Source organism: Xyrauchen texanus, chromosome 5, assembly GCF_025860055.1.
Source record: "Xyrauchen texanus isolate HMW12.3.18 chromosome 5, RBS_HiC_50CHRs, whole genome shotgun sequence".
In the NCBI taxonomy this organism is placed as follows: Eukaryota; Metazoa; Chordata; class Actinopteri; order Cypriniformes; family Catostomidae; genus Xyrauchen; species Xyrauchen texanus.
In genome coordinates this window covers 744,758-762,807 of record NC_068280.1, presented here as the reverse complement: position 1 = coordinate 762,807, position 18,050 = coordinate 744,758, and the positions used below count along the sequence as shown (strand labels likewise).

At 39.0% G+C, this 18,050-nt stretch overlaps 2 protein-coding genes across 2 annotated transcripts in view; both read right to left on the bottom strand.

The window, feature by feature from the left end:
- Window positions 1-18,050, bottom strand: part of LOC127643414 (zinc finger protein 501-like) — a 41,990-nt gene that overhangs the window by 8,644 nt on the left and 15,296 nt on the right. The gene's annotated exons all lie outside the window — the stretch shown is intronic.
- On the bottom strand, window positions 3,475-17,681 carry LOC127643418 (zinc finger protein 501-like). Its single transcript, XM_052126148.1, has 3 exons — window positions 16,731-17,681; window positions 10,568-10,769; window positions 3,475-6,528 (listed from the first exon to the last, which is right to left on the bottom strand). The coding sequence occupies exons 2-3, from the start codon at window positions 10,767-10,769 to the stop codon at window positions 5,336-5,338; spliced, it is 1,395 nt and encodes a 464-aa protein (XP_051982108.1). The 5' UTR covers window positions 16,731-17,681; the 3' UTR covers window positions 3,475-5,335.

The following is an 18,050-nucleotide window of genomic DNA, read 5'->3' as shown; positions in this document are numbered from 1 at the left end:
GCCGGCGGACTATAGAGCTTCATAGCGCCCCCTGCTGTACTGGAGTCATAACACAATCAACATCCATCACGAGGATTTCAGACATCTTGTGATCAATTCAACAGACAAAAAGTCCTGAATTTTAGTAAGAGCTATTAGTGTTTATTTAAACCCTTAGGCTAACACTCCAGTGGATGAATATTCAGACGACATAGCCATTCAATTAATCGCTATTGGACTATAACTTAAACTGTTTAAATTGTGCGACACGAGAATGAATGAAACGTCTCCAGAGTGAACTGATCTTATTGTTTAGGTGATGACGATCATCATCGCCGCATTCTCAAATGAGTCTCAGAGCAGTTGTGCTTTTGGCGGCAAACTTCCCAGTCATTACAAGATGGATATTATTTATGCGTTGGTTGGAATGAAGAGTGACATTTGCAAAGCATTTTTATCTGATGATTTCTTAAATTCAATTGTTAATTTACACAGTAATGTGATTTTCAACACTGCATGTCCTCAAGTGAATTTTATATTTGTATAAAATATAAATATAAACTATTTTATAACAGGGGCGTAGCACAGACCACCTTTAGGATGCCCTAAACATGTTCAGTTTGTGGTGGGGGTAATATATAAATGGGCTTATTTATATGGATATTTAACAGTGCTATAATATTTATAAATAATTTACAACTTTTTATTTTCAAACACAACTATTATTTGAATCAAGAAATAAATAAGCAGCGGGACTTAGCTTGCTAACTGGCATTGGCACAGTGTCCAAAATCTACTTAAAATATTATTAAACTAATTAAAAATCTGTATTATTCATGAAACTGAATTTTGCATTATTTTTATTCAAATACATGTTTGTTCTTATGAGAGTGAAGTTATTTATCTATTTTTTTCTCTTGCAAATCAGTGACAAACAACACAAGTTATTATTGTGTCAGTGAAGTTTAACAGCACCTCTAAAAAAAGAATGTAATACTTCGTCATGATTTTGCTGTACTCCCGATTTACAATTTTCCACATGAGAATGTATTGACCAGATATTATTTAAGTGATAATATAACAACCTCTGTGACTCTGATATGAGAGCACAATGTTCAACTAGCATGTTACGACAGTAAGTCACCATTTGCGGACACCATACAAATGAATGGGAACAGCCGTAAACTGTCATCGAAATGTCGCAAACTCGTCAGTGACTTCTCTTATAAGACTGAATTTTATCGTTGTAAACTACACAGATAATTCATTCCAAAAGGTTGTGTTGTGTAAAACTTGTTGAAGATAAGCAGGCAGGCGGTCAGTTCATTAAGTGATGAGCTGTTTCCTCACAAAAGCTGTTTATTCAGCTCCTCCATAGACATCCATTCAAACAGAACGACCTGACTCCTCGCCAGTGTACCGCCATTTAGAATCTACAAGGGCTCTAATTAGACCTGCAGATAGGGTTGCCTCCTGTCCTGTGGAATACAAGATCATCTCATATACGAGACGATTCGTCCCGTTTCTAATAAATACGGGACAAATCACTGGTCAGTTGGCGTCACTGCAAAATCGTTCCAGATCGTTAATTTTTATACAAGTTGGACAATTGTCATATTGTGCGGGGTCATCTGAAAAGTCCACACATTGTTCTAAAACTGTGGATTTTTTTTTATTGAAAAACAGAAGGTTCAATGTTCAAGAAGATGTAAGTTGCACAAATCCAACAATGTATGAATACAATCACTGAGTTATAAAGAAGTATAGGTGAAGGAAAAAAGTAATAATTAAAATAAATATAATATAATCCAACACAGATGTTATAAATAAATAATCGAAGAAATCAGTTTAAAAATAATTATTTTTGGTGTCAGGAAAGTTCTCAGCGAAAGGATACTTTTTATTATTGTGTAATGTGTAAGGGACCATCTGAATACAAGGCCAGTTTCTTGTTATTATGCATTTTTAATGTAGTATTACTTACCGGTACTGCCGATCCCTATTTCGCACCATACGGAGTACCATCTTACCCTAGGGGGCAACAGAAACTCCAGCGGCTGCCGTTCCTCGCAAATACGAACCACATACCCCCCACAACTGAAAGAATAAAGTCGTTCTGATTGTCATGTTGATCTGTGTGTTGTTCCTCTGCTGTGGTTTCTCCTCTCATCTCCATCAGGTTCCTGCAGTCCAGCATCTGCTGTTCTCCAGCGTTACAGACAGAGACTTTGTAGTGAACAACGGACAAGATGGCATTCCAGGACCCCAGTTTATGGCATAACTTCCATAGTGGAGGAAGGTTTGCTACACCATAAATATTCCTGGGACTTTCTGCAGATTCAAGGTAACCCATGTTGCATAACCATGGTGAAACAAAGAAAGGACAAAGCTTCACACACATTCTTTATCTCCTTAAATGCACACAATTTATTATTAACTATAATTATCTTATAACTATTTGTGACAGTTAAAAGGTTGTTTCTCTTTCATCCACATAGTAGATGAAATATAATTACATACAAAATCACTTTGAAGAGAAAATAAGACTTTGATGTCAGGTTCTCTAGAACCATCAATGAGTTTGCCTAGGAGTTTTTTAGATCTCAGAGAATTCAGAGATGCCGAGGAGGGAAAGGTAAAGAAAGGTTTGTGCTGCAGCATCCGCTGAGACCCATCACTGCAGCTGTCCTGGAGGTGTCCACATGCCCGTCTTGAGATTCTGCTTCCTGTTCTGGTGGTCTTGGAGATTCCAGATCGGGAGGCCCCTATCTGATCCAGAGATGCCTTTACTTGGGTTCCCAACTCATGCTCTGGAACCTTCTGACCTGGAGGACACTGCTCTGGAGGCACCCCACCTCATTCTCGTTCTGGAGCCGCCTGACTTGCAGGACCCTGCCCTTCCTCTCTCTTAATCAACCCAAGAGTCACTGGGGTCTTAAAGTCAAATAATTAAAGCACACCTATTCATTTGCAAGTTGCTTTGGATAAAAGGGCCTATTAGGCATGAGAGTATGATTTTCTGTAAAAAAAAAATTAAATGACTTGACTTCTGGAAGGTTTGTGAGAGTGAATGTTTTAATGCACTCAACCAATGTTGCTAATGGGACACCCCTAGAAATGACTCCTTAGTTTAGTATTCAGGGCACTGAACCTGGGGGCCCTGTCTAATTGAGACATATCCAATGTCTTCACACTGGTGCATTCAGTGTAAAATAGCAAAGGTTAAGTCTTTACAGTTAACGATCAAATTGTCATGTGGTGTTTATTTTGCTCTTAAAACCTTCTATCGTATTTTTTTAATCAGGGCAGATAAAGATAGTCCATGTATCCTAAATTATGAGCAACTAGGCCTATGTTACTTAAACTCTCTACATAGTGGTTAAAACCCATACATGGTGGTTCTTCAACTTAAAGACTCAAAAATCATGTGTAGGGAGACAATTACAACTTCAAAACCTCAGATTTATTGGTTACAATATTTTAGCCATCAAAAGGTATAACAATTGCAACTAAGCTAGAGTAGCATTGGGGAAACTGCTTAAATCTATGCCGAATCCAATGTTCCATCAATTAATCAGTCCTTATATACTCATCAGTCTCTGCATTGTTCGAAGTCTAGGGATTCTCCAGATGACGTCACTTGCACCTTCGAGAGAGCCTTTAAAGCCCTCTTTTGCAGATCTCTTTCTTTGAATGTTTTGACTGTAAAACATATTAATACATACCCCATTCTTTATGTTTACCAAGTTTATATCACTGGTACCTTTTAGGTTAAACTTCTCTATTCTAATATATTTACTGTACACTGTATGTTCTTCTATTTTAAACAGACACACTGGCAAAAAAGTTTGGAATAATGGACAGATTTTGCACTTATGGAAAGAAATTGGTGCTTTTATTCACCAAAGTGGCATTCAACTGATCACAATGTATATTCAGAACATTAATAATGTGAAACATTTCTATTACAGTTTGAAAAAGAATTATTAAAAAATCTGAACTTCTTAAACGACTTCAAAGAGTTCTCATCCAAAAATCCTCCATGTGCAACAATGACATCATTGCAGATCCTTGTTATTCTAGCAGTCAGTTTGTCCTGATACTCAGGTGACCTTTCACCCCACACTTCCTGTAGCACTTGACCTTTCACCCCACACTTCCTGTAGCACTTGACCTTTCACCCCACACTTCCTGTAGCACTTGCCATAGATGTGTCTGTCTTGTCGGACACTTCTCACGCACCTTACAGTCTAACTGATCCCACAAAAGCTCAATGGGGTTTAGATCCGTAACACTCTTTTCCAATTATCTGTTGTCCAATGTCTGTGTTTCTTTGCCCACTCGAACCTTTTCTTTTTGTGTTTCTGTCTCAAAAGTGTATTTTTCTTTGCAGTTCTTCCCATAAGAGTCTTCTCTTTACTGTTGTACATGAATGTTGAGCGGGTAGAATTCAATGAAGCTGTCAGCGGAGGACATGTGAGGCGTCTCAAACTAGAGACTCTGATGTACTTATCCTCTTGTTTAGTTGCACATCTTCCACATCTCTTTCTGTCCTTGTTAGAGACAGTTGTCTTTGAAGACTGTAGTTACACCTTTGGATGAAATCTGCAGTTTTCAAGTATTGTATCGCCTTCATTCCTCAAAACAAAGATTGACTGATGAGTTTCTAGAGAAAGCTGTTTCTTTGACCTAATTTTGACCTTAAAACACACCAGTCCATTGCATACTGTGGCAACTCAACAACAAACACAATGTGCAGCTTCATTTAATGAACCAAATATCTTTCAGCTGTGTTTGATATAACAGCAAGTGATTTTCTAATATCAAATGATCAATTTATCATGATTACTCGAGGATAAGGTGTTGGAGTGATGCTGCTGTTTTTTGCATCAGTAATGTCCTGAATATACTTTGTGATCAGCTGAATGCCACTTTGGTGAATTAAATACCAATTTCCTTCTGAAACACCAAAATCTGTACATTACTACAAATATTTGGCCTCCAGTATACATAATAAAACTGTTTAAACCAGTTCAATGCTGTTTCGAAACCCTTCACTTTTAAGATTATTTATTTGTGAGATTACACGCAATCAGCTGCATGTTGAAGCCAGATGCTTATCACACATACAGAGGTTCAGTCTTTTTCAAGGTTACACGGTTACCATTTCAGCATTGTTCTCAAAACTAATGAGTTGACGCCAACTTCTGGGCATTCAGATATACTATATCATAAGTATTTCAAACAAGGTACAATTAGTTAACACTTTAGTAGGAAACACCGGTTCACTTAACAACAAGCTTAACAGATTTGCGTCACATATGCAAAAAAAAATAATTCTGCCTGTCTTAACAAATCAAAAGTTTTTACACAGATTGAGGCATGAAAAGTTGTTAGGGGATTCCAGAGCAGATTGACCTGTAGCATGTTTCTTATGATGAGTATGAAAATTTGATAACTGAGTGAATTCCTTCCTGCAGATACAGCAGCTGTAAGGTTTCTCTCCTGTATGCATTCTCAGATGGGTTTTCAGGACATCTGGTCGAGCAAACGTTTTGTCACACTGACTGCATTTGTAAGGTCTTTCTCCAGTGTGTGTTCTCTGGTGTTTTACTAAGTGAGCAGATTGACTGAAACTCTTCTCACAAGTGCTACAGTGATAAGGCTTTACTCCTGTGTGCACTCTTACATGAACTCTGAACTGACGTGAATTAGGAAAGCTCTTTCCACAGTGAGAGCAGAGGTAAGGTTTCTCTCCTGTATGCATTCTCTGATGTGTTTCCAGGCCATCTGATCGAGCAAACGTTTTGTCACACTGACTGCATTTGTAAGGTCTTTCTCCAGTATGTGTTCTCTGGTGTTTTAGTAAGTGAGCAGATTGACCAAAACTCTTCTCACAAGTGCTACAGTGATAAGGCTTTACTCCCGTATGGACTCTCAGATGACTGTTTAACTGACCTTGAGTATAAAAGCTCTTTCCACAATGAGAGCAGAGGTAAGGTTTCTCTCCAGTGTGAAATCTCTCATGGACTATCAGCTGAGAGTTTTTACAGAATTGTTTATCACAGTGTGAGCATTGATACGGTTTCTGATCAGAGTGTATTTTTTGGTGTGACTTCAGACCATCTGACTGCTTAAAGGTTTTCCCACATTCTCCGCACTGATACGGCCTCTCATTGGAGTGCACGCGGACACAGTGTGCCTTCAGATGGTGTCCGTGTCTGAATCTCTTCTCACAAAGAAGACACCTGAACAGTTTTTCTCCCGTATGTATTCTCTCATGAGCAACACAATTTCGTTTAGTTCTGAAACACTTGTCACACTCACTGCATTGAAAAGGCTTTTCGTTGCTGTGTGTCGTCTTCATGTGAGCTTTATCATCAGAATAAGACAAAGACACTTTCCCGCACGGCAGAGACTGGTACTCCTCCTTTACTCTGTGCACTCTTGAATGAAGGTTCCTCTCTTCTGAGGTAGAAAAGCTTCTCTCATGTCTTACTTTTGATGTAGAAGCCGTTTCTCCATCTGAAGATGAACCACTTTTTGCATCTTAAAGAAACATGACAGTAATGAACATTTTGGACAAATACAAAGCAAAGCATGAAAAAAATGCTTTGCTCTCATATCTCCTGCATTTGAAGAATTCCAGCTTTGTGTGTTTTCTCTCATATCCCAAAAAACCCTCTATACCCTTGGGGTGTACCGTACGGTTCACCACCCATTTAATTCTGGAGCACAAGTTTTGGTCAAGAAAACAAAGCATCAAACAGTTAAAACCTCCACTAATGCACCTGAATGGAGGTTGATTAATGGCATTAAAATACCATTATAGTAATACATTGATACATGATTAAACATTTTGTTTAAACATTCGTAGCGCGTTTAAACAACACAGCTGTGCCTCCAACTAAAATGTCCAGCAAAATGTCAGAATATTCAAAAACCGGGAAAAGATTATCTGGTATGTGCTGCCAAATGTTCAGCAGTTCGTCCCTGGTAAAACTGACTGGAAAAAGATTACTAAACACTGGACAAACAAACAAAAATAACAAAAGAATTGGAGAGCTCCACACAGAGGCGGCGCCATCATGAAACAACTCTTAAACCGTGATACAAACCGAACCATGAGAAATTTGAACTGTTACACCCGATACATAGATTAACTCAGTCAAAGACAAAATTAAGAGTGAGTTTAAGCTTGTTTGATCTGCCCTGTAAAATTAAAATGAGAAATCTGAATATCTGTCAAATTCAAGACAAAAAATGCTCATTAGAATGCATAAACTGAGCATACAAATTCTGAAAGTAGTTTACTTCAGAAATGCATTTGTTTCTGTTGAGCAGTCTGAGCAGAGTTCAGATATACCACTACTATCTGGGAATATTATTACCATTAATTACAGATGTAAAAAGGGACTGCATTACATACTTCAACATCTAGACAGACCAGGGACTTATGCAAGGATACTATTTGTTGAATTCAGTTCGGCTTTTAACATCAACCCTGCTCTCCTATGCACTGAATTAACCCAGCCCTCTGTTCCCAGTTCTATCTATCAGAGGATCACCAGCTTTCTGACAGACAGGCAGTAGTTAATGAGAATGGGGAAATTCACCTCCAGCAGATGTGCAATCACTGGAGCACCGATATTTTGCCTGCATCAGTATTTAGCCAGAGATCATTTATTATCTTTATGAGCGCCTTCTCTGTGCTGTGATGCGGTCAGAATCCAGATTGGAAATTGTCCAAGTAGCCATTCGAGTTTAAGAATTTGTTCAGCTGATTGAAAACAACTTTTTCAATGAACTTGTCCATGAAAGGAATATTTGAGATTGGGCTGTAGTTCTTTAATATAGAGTTAACCAGATTGCTCTTTTTTTAGAAGGAGCTTGACAACTGCAGTTTTCAGGGACTTCAGAAATGTGCCTGAAAGGAGTGACGCATTTACTATTTCTTTTTTTTCCTCTCTAATTTGGAATACCCAATTCCCAATGTGCTCCAAGTTCTCTTGGTGGTGTAGTGGCTCGCCTCAATCTGGGTTGCCTTCGCGCCTGAGACGTCAATCTGCGCATCTTATCACGTGGCTTGTTGAGCGCATTACCGCGGAGACTTCGCACTATTCACCATGGCAACCACGAACAACTCGCCACACTGAGAGCGAGAACCACATTATAGCGACCACGAGGAGGTTACCTTATGTTACTCTACCTTCCCTAACAACCAGACCAATTTGGTTGCTTAGGAGACTTGGCTGGAGTCACTCAGAAAACCCTGGATTCGATCTCGCGACTCCAGGTGTGATAGCCAGCATCAATCATTTCTAACAGATCTTTTTCGAGACAGTTAGATAAATAAAAAAATGTTGAGTGTCAAAACAGCAGGTCGACATTTTAAGAGTTTCTGCATTCCTCCTTATTTGTGCAATCTTTTGTCACTCATCAATAGCTGTTATGATTCTCGCTCCTCTAGATGGCTACTCTACAGGGTACACAGGATTTGCTCCAATCTGTGTAAAACAGCGTTTTCTTATTTTGCACCTTGGTCATGGAATTCCCTCCAGAACACATTACATGTAAATCACTTTGTTACCTTGGGTGAATTCAAATCTTTGATAAAAAAAAGTGTATCACTGAAGAGTGCATTTGCTATGTACAGTGCATCCCGAAAGTATTCACAGCGCTTCACTTTTTGTTATATTACAGCCTTATTCCAAAATAGATTAAATTCATTATTTTCCTCAAAATTCTACAAACAATACCCCATAATGACAACGTGAAAGAAGTTTGTTTGAAATCTTTGGAAATGTATTAAAAATGAAAAATGAAAATAAATCACATGTACATACTGTAAGTATTCACAGCCTTTGCTCAATACTTTGTTGAAGCACCTTTGGCACCAATTACAGCCTCAAGTCTTTTTGAGTATGATGTTACAAGATGCCCATTCTTCTTTGCAGGACTTCTCAAGCTCCATCAGATTGGATGGGGAGCGTCGGTGCACAGCCATTATCAGATCTCTCCAGAGATGTTCAATCGGGTTCAAGTCTGGGCTCTGGCTGGGCCACTCAAGGACATTCACAGAGTTGTCCCGTAGCCACTCCTTTGTTATCTTGGCTGTGTGCTTGGGGTCATTGTCCTGTTGGAAGATGAACCTTCGCCCCAGTCTGAGGTCCAGAGCGCTCTGGAGCAGGTTTTCATCAAGGATGTCTCTGTACATTGCTGCACTCATCTTTCCCTCAATCCGGACTAGTCTCCCAGTTCCTGCCACTGAAAAACATCCCCACAGCATGATGCTGCCACCACCATGCTTCACTGTAGGGATGGTATTGGCCAGGGGATGAGCAGTGCCTGGTTTCCTCCAGACATGGCGCATTCCATTCAGGACAAAGAGTTCAATCTCTGTTTCATCATACCAGAAAATTTTGTTTCTCATGGTCTGAGAGTCCTTCAGGTGCCTTTTGGAAAACACCAGGGGGGCTGTCATGTGCCTTTTACTGAGGAGTGGCTTCCGTCTGGCCACTCTACCATACAGGCCTGATTGGTGGAGTGCTGCAGAGATGGTTGTTCTTCTGGAAGGTTCTCCTCTCTCCACAGAGAAATGCTGGAGCTCTGTTAGAGTGACCGTCGGGTTCTTGGTTACCTCCCTGACTAAGGCCCTTCTCCCCCGATCTCTCAGTTTGGCCGGGCGGCTCTAGGGAGAGTCCTGGTGGTTCCAAACTTCTTCCATTTACAGATGATGGAGGCCACTGTGCTCATTGGGACCTTCAATGATGCAGAAATTGTTCTGTACCCTTCCCCAGATCTGTGCCTCGATACAATCCCGTCTCGGAGGTCTACAGACAAATTCTTGGACTTCATGGCTTGGTTTGTGCTCTGACATGCACTGTTAACTGTGGGACCTTATATAGACAGGTGTGTGCCTTTCCAAATCATGTCCAATCAACTGAATTTACCACAGGGGGACTCCAATCAAGTTGCAGAAACATCTCAAGGATGATCAGTGGAAACAGGAAGCACCTGAGCTCAATTTTGAGTGTCATGGCAAAGGCTGTGAATACTTATGTACATGTGATTTCTTTTATTTTTTCAAACAAACTTCTTTCACATTGTGGGGGTATTGTTTGTAGAATTTTGAGGGAAATAATTAATTTAATCAATTTTGGAATAAGGCTTTAACATAACAAAATGTGTAAAAAATTAAGCGCCGTGAATACTTTCTGGATGCTCTGTATAAGCTGGATTCTGTAATTGTAGTCCATTGTTTTCATTATTGTGTCCTATTTTTGTCTTATGTCTGTTTTTGTTGTGTTGATCTTTTAACTTTTTACCTTGTTAATTATTTGTTTTACCTGTGCTTTCTTGGCCAGGTCTCCCTCGAAAAGAGATTTAATCTCAAGGGACTTCTTGGTTAAATAAAGGTTAATAATAATAATTCATGTTGCTTGCCAATGCATATTTCGCAGACATTCTTGTAAATTCTATGTAATGGTGAAAATACCACAACAACTAGTGATTGAAGTAATTAGGCAACCATCAATACTGGTCATATTTAGAGTTTTTCAAAACAGCATTACAGAAACAAACATACCTAAAGGAATAAAATCATCATCTTCATCGTGATTGAGCAGAGACTCTGTGGAGGTTTGATCACCCTGATTACTGTCACACACACTCTCCTGAGCGTCAGTATAACAGAGTAAAGTGAGGCTGAGCTCTGAGTCCTGTGTGTCTCTGGATCTCTGTTCAGAGATTTTGTCCAGCAGCTGATCTCTGTTGCTCATTATCAACATCTGAACACAAAAACATCAGCATTAAAAGACACATTTATAATGGACTAAAAAAAGATTATTGCAGTGGGATCTTCAAATAAATTATGTTAAATAAAGAAAACTATTTCACAACTAATATAGCCTAAATTGGTTTGTGTGAGTTTGTGTTTAGTTTCAATGTTGTCGGGCTGATTAGGAACATATAACTCTATATAGGGTACAACAGGGCTAAAGGCTCTGTGAGGTTAAAGGCTCCTTTGATTTGATTTTCTTCCAAAACAATAATTAGCAACAAAAACTACCACAGTGCTTTCCTAAACACTTTTTGTCACTATTAGGGGTGGAAATCGTTTGGAATCTCATGATTCGATTCTTGGGGTCATGATTAGATTCAAAATTGATTCTCGATTTTGAATCGAATTTCAATTCAATATATGCATAGATTTGATTTTAGATTGCTGTGTTGTTTTACTTTTCCTATTTGACTGCGGTAGACAGTTTAATAGGTCTCGAGGAAAAAAATCCTACAGAATCAAATGTAAACCTTGAAAAGTATTTTCTTTTTCTTCCCAGTTTAGTCAACTCAATATAATGAAACAAATGCCATTTAAGCTGACTGACATTAAAAACACAATACTGGCAGTCTTCTGTAATAAAGCAAAGCAGCCCTGAGACAAGTAGTAAAACTACTTAGTACAAAAATAACATTTCTCTAACTGGTAAATAAAATGGTAATAAATGCTTTTGCATATCTTTTCAGCAAATTCAAATACATTAACAAATAAAATCAAACAAGAGCTGCTAGATTTAGATACAAAGAGCTATCAGAACAAACAAGAACTGCTCCATTTCACTGTAAAATGCTGTAACTTGTTAACATTTGAAATGTGAACTGGAGTTTACTTTACTGTCCACCACTGGCTGGAATGTCTTCATTTACATTTATGCATTTGGCAGATGCTTTTATCCACAGCGACTTACAGAGCATTTATTACAGGGACAATCCCCCCGGAGCAACCTGGAGTTAAGTGCCTTACTCAAGGACACAATGGTGGTGGCTGTGGGGATCGAACCAGCAACCTTCTGATTACCAGTTATGTGCTTTAGAATCAATACACCACCACCACTCCTAGATTATTTTGTAGAAACAGAGGCTGGTCTACATATTCTGGAGTGAGTGTGCTCCACTGTGCGGTTACTATTTCCCTGGCAGTGGAGAATACCCTCTCTGCCGCAACACTAGTACCAGGGATGCATAGATAGCACTTAGCCAACTTAGCCAGGAGGGGAAAGACAGTCTCGTGGAACCTCCACCAGAGGTTTTTTTTTGAGAATGATAGTGGGGAGGAGGCCTCCAGACACTTCTTCAACTCCTCCTCAGCTCAGGTGTTGGCAAATTTAGGGACAACTCTCTCATTAGTGAATATCTTGTCCAATAGATTTGCCAGTGCAGATGTTCTTCTTTTGGAGGCAGAGCCTTCATCTATGACTTATTTCTGGGCTATTTGGCTCCTTAGCATGGTCCTCAGGCTCCTCCTGCTGCAGTGAAAGACCACAGAAAACACAATCAGCAAAGCCTCATCTTTGAATTCCTAATTCAGTGTTATTATCTAGTATTTCAACTAGGGTCCCTTTCCCTAAGATAAAAATGGATACACTTGAAAAATTGGTGTATCTATTGTCTACATCACACACACAATGTACGGTTGTGCTTATGAAATATGTATTTTAAGTTATTAAACAATTATGATGTATTGCAACTCATATTTTTCTACATTTAGAATTACCTCAAGTGCTGCAGTCTCAGTAGTCACCTTGGAGTGTATGTCCTGTTGTTCATCTTGGGAGAGGAAAGGCAGTGCTTTAAACCTTGGGTTTGATTTCCTGGATGATTGGTGTGTCACCACCACAAAACCCTGCTTCTGTGTCGTGGAGTAGCTGAGCATGCAGTGGCACTATCATGGACAATGTTGGTGTGCTGTCCTCTGACACTGTTGGCTGCCTCTTTCATTGGCTTGAGTGCCATTGCCATTATTCTGCATTGGTGATGTCCACTTCCTTTAGTGTGCAGATGTTGGCTACACATTTTCTCACATGAGGAGAGAGGAGAGCAGCACAAAAGGCAGGTTGTTGCTCCAGGAATCTGTCTACCATCTCGAACACGCTAGTCCATCTTGTAGCGTATCCATCATCAACTTGTGGGGTGGCAATCATTTTTGGAATCCTCCCAAGCAGTCGTAATCCAGACAGCAGCTTCAGAGCTCACTGTGCAGCAAGGTTGATAGTATGTCCGAAACACTTAACGTGTGCAAAGCTGCCAAGTTGCATAGCAGCAACCAAGGTATCAGCGTTATCTGTAACTATTACCAGTTCGGTGGTCATGAGCTGCCATTCCTGTGCAACAGCCTGAAACATCTCATTGACATTTGCAGCTGTGTGGCTTTCATGCATTACTCTTGCTAGCAGAACATGAGACTCGAGCTGCCAGTCATCGGAGATGCAGTGAGCGGTAAAGGTGACAAATGACTGAGTTGCCCTTGATGTCCACGCATCACATGTTAGTGCTACTCTCGTTGCGGTCTTCAAGGCTTCCATGACGTTTATCTTTGTCTCTTTTTATAGCTGAGGTACAGCTTTCTCAGTAAATAGCAGACAGAATGGTATGCCATACCTGGGCTCAATTGTGTAGACCATGAACCAAAGCCTTCATTATCAATGATGCTGTAGGGACGCAGATCTTTTGAAATGAAAAAAGCTATGGACCTAGTTATTTTCTTCACCCGCTCAGAGTTGGCCTGAAGTTTTAAAAATTGGTTGGCCGGAATGTTTGCTAGTGGAGGTTTTTGTTTCAGGGTCTTTCATCTCTGAATGATAGCGTTCGATGAGAGTCCTTATGTTTGTAGTGTTCCCAACATACTTCACCTTTGCTTTACAAAGCTTGCATATTGCATAAATGTTGTCAAGCTGCTCCTTCCCCTTGAGATGATAAAATCCCAAATTTGTCCAAATGCTTGCCCTCGTTGAAAATGGGTTTTTTCCTCCTCCATTGCTTGCGGATACTCCACTGGTGCTGCACTTCATGCTCACGGCGAGAGGTGTGCGCTCTCTAAACTGTGCGGGTGCAGCACTGGTCTCGCAGTTGACTTTTTTGTTCCGACAACATCACGTTATTAACTAACGTTTCGAAAACAGATTTTTGACATTTGTGAATCGATTCTAATCGATAGAAGACAGAATCGTGATTCATATGTGAATCGATTGTCCCCCCACCCCTAGTCACTATGCATGGGCGCCTGCAGGATTTCATCGGAGGGCATGCACAGAAATCGGACTGACATACACTAATATCTAGGAGGGTCCGGGGGCATACTAAACATTTATTTTTACAAAAACACCAAAATATTCAGTTCTGGTGACTTAAAAAAAAATAAAAAATATCTCTTGAGTATGTGTAGAATTAATGTAACTATTGGCCAGCAGTGGTTCCCAACCCTGTTACTGATGGCCCCCCAACAATACACATTTTGGATATATTAAGTAGAGACTGGACCTGAAATGGGTGTGTCACAAAAGGGAGATATACAAAATGTGTAGTGTTGTTGGGGGGAACAAAGAGAACCACTGGGCTAAAGCATTTCTTCCAGTAACCGTTCACAAGAAACATGTTCTCTCACAAAAAAGCAAGACACCACAACGAATAGTGTAGAATGTGTATGAATAAGGAGCGGCTGTGGCTCAGGTGGAAGAGTGGGTCGGCCACTAATCTCAGGGTTGGTGGTTCGATTCCTGACCCACATGACTCCCCATGTCTCCACATGCCAAAGTGTCCTTGGGTAAGACCCTGAACCCCAAGTTGCTCCCAATGGCAGACTAGTGCCTTGCATGCAGCTCTGCCATCTTTGGTGAGTGAATGGGTGAATGAGACACAGTGTAAAGCACTTTGAATACTGCAAATGTTAAAAAGGTGCTATATAAGTGCAGACCATGAAGGTTTTTTATTTTATTTTAACATAGCATCTAAAATGCTGCCCTTCTGTGAGAGATCCTAAAAACACAGTGAAACGTGACAGTTGTCAAAAGAAACACATCTATGAATGTTTATATGGTAAACGACTGAAAAAGCATGAGCGGACACAAAAACACTTGTGGCTTGAACAGCCCCTTATTCACATGACACTGAACTAGCTGAAGTTTCTCAAATTTACCTCTCAAAAAGTCAGTCTTTTGTTGCAGATGATTGTATGTATATGCTAACTTTATCCAGTGCTGTTTGTTCCCTCTGTCCTTAAATATCACATGGTACTGTTTTAATGAGTGAGAAACCACTCCAAATTATTCAATTGGAGAGCAGTCTGAATGAACTAACTGGATGAATCATGAATCGATTCAGACTGTTTTGCAAGCCTGTTTAACCAATTCACTGAAAAGAACTGACTCAAAAGAATTATTCATTCGTCAATCGGGCATCGCTGGTTCTTTTAAACAGACAACATCAGTGCGGGATACACATAATTTTTGCTGAAATATTCTGAGAAATGTTTTCTTCAGGTCAGTCAGAGCTCTCAAGGTACACACAGTGCATATGGCCGTACAGCTGCAGGCAACACTGTCACTATGCACTAAAAATGTTCCTGTTCCATGAGATCTTTGCTTGTGTTGTTCTAAGGTTGATTCTAGGGCAATTTGATCTAATTTATAATATTTTATAAAACGTTGTAAATGTAGCTAATGAAAATGCTCCCTGAAATTTTCAAATTTATTATAAGACAAAATACATATTATTTTAAGTTTTGTTCAAAGTCATTAAATCAGTTTTTTAATAATCAAATTTTAATCCAATGAAATGGTCTGGGTATCTCTGTGAGTATCAATACTGATAGTCGTGAGTTTGAATACAGGGCATGCTGAGTGACTCCAGTCAGGTCTCCTAAGCAACCAAATTGTCCCGGTTGCTAGGGAGGGTAGAGTCACATGGGGTAACCTCCTTGTGGTGGTGATTAGCGGTTCTCGCTCTCAATGGGGCGTGTGGTGAGTTGCCTGTGGATCTTGGAGAGTAGCATGAGCTGCTGCGAGTCTCCGCGATGTCATGCACAACGAGTCACGTGATAAGATGAGGAGGAAACTGAGACTTGTCTTCCGCCACCCAGATTGAGGTCAGTAACCGCGCCACCACAGGGACCTACTAAGTAGTGGGAATTGGGCATTCCAAATTAGGACAAAAGGGATTAAATAAAACAACTGTCCAATGAATGAAGTGATATTCTTTAGAGCAAAATGCCCCCTAGTGTAGGGGCTAAAAAATACATTGTCTTTAACTGGGGTGGAATAGATTTGTTCTGAAAATGTTTCAAAGTGAGCTCACATTGACTGATCCGATCACGATGGAGATTCATTTGTGTTTTTTTAGAATACTTGAGATGTTATAAAATGCCAAGTCTTTGAAATTAACAGGAAATTCTGCACCCTTTTCTGAAGTATTATCTTCATTTGTTTCTAAAATAAATCATCAGACTGTCTCAAAATTATATGCATTAGTTGACAAATTCTAGATCTACACCATATCACTTTAACCCCCCTAGAGACCTTTCCATCACCACCTTTAAAACGAAATTTTAATCAAAACAACCTTCCATTATTATTTATTTTCACGCTAATTATAATGCTCCATCAATGTTCAATAATAAAAAAATTTTTTTTTTCAGATTTTGATACATTTTGTCACCAGATAAAAGCCATTTTTCCTTAAGGTGTGCCTTTAGTCCCGATGCACCCTACTATCATCATCATCATCAATAACAATTGACCAAATATTAATATTTGATTCTCTTATATCTGCACGATCCTCTTAAAACGAAATCTTTTAAAGCTCTTGTCAAAACAGCCAAATTTCGTTTACGTTCATTAAAACATCAAATAGAAAAACATCAAGTATATAAACACAGATACGTCACATAAATAATGTAAAAGAGCTTAAACACGCACCGGTTGAGCGTTCAACTGTGAGTTCTTCTGTCTTTGTTTAGTGAGTTTACCGGCGGACTAAAGAGCTTCATAGCGCCCCCTGCTGTACTGGAGTTACTGGAGTCACAACACAATCAACATCCATCACGAGGATTTCAGAAACATCACACGATTTTAATTAAGTTTCTAATAAATAAAGGTGTACGTGTAATTGTTACATTGAGGGTCTACGATATGCCCAGCTAACAATTTTTGGTGCCCAGAATGGACATTCTTTTTGTTTTTACATAAATATAATTGTACATAATTTTAATTTTAAAAGTCAATAATTAATCTATTTCGACTTACTGTCTTGTTCTGATCCATTTTTAACTTATTTTAACAATTAAACATCAACACACATAATATGGGTGAGTAAATGAACATGTAAGTTTTCCTAGAAACTATTTTTTGTACCTGAAAACTGATTTAGCATTTTTTAAAACACAGTACCTCCGCACTTGACATTAATATTCAGATATTGAAGGAATTATTATTATTATTATTATTATTATCAAATAAGCAATGACTTCAACATTCAAGGGGTTTTCAAATAATTTGCTGAAAGTCTTAAACAAGCATTGCAGATGAGCAAACAACCTAAAAAATATATCTAGCACACACACACACACACACACACAAATAATAGATATCTGGCTGATCTACATGTGCTATCAGAGATATGAAACCGAACATGTCACAATGTAAGGCCTAAATAAAAATAAACTATATGGATCAAACTATAAATTATACAGCATATCTCATAATATAGTGAAGACTTGGAAACATGTAAGGGGTGACAGCTTGGTCCTCAATATGGGTAATCACAGCTACCCAAAGTCAGGATAATTAGTCATAATATTTACCGTGTTCTCCTCATGGGTCGAGCAGACTTATATGCAGGAGGTTAGCTGTTTGTTGTGAACACTTCGCTTTCCGAAATCCCAAATATTTAGCTATGTTAGAGTCGCATGTTAAAATTGTGCTATACACGTCTACAACCAGATAATTGAGACAGGGTAGCTTGTTATGATCATCGCTGCAACCTTTCCGTGCCATTGGTTGAAATGCAGGTCTCACCATTTGAAAACAGAAGCAGAAGAACCAAAGTCCAATACAAAAACAACTCGAAGGAATATTTAAACTACACAAAAGTTGCCAAATAAACTAAATGAATAGTGAAATTGTTCTGTATATCAATGGTTGCCTTTACGAACCATAAAAGAAAATATATTAAAGAAAACAAAAATAGTATCAGATCAAAAATCAAAGAATCTTTCTATCTTTTAAAATATTACACAA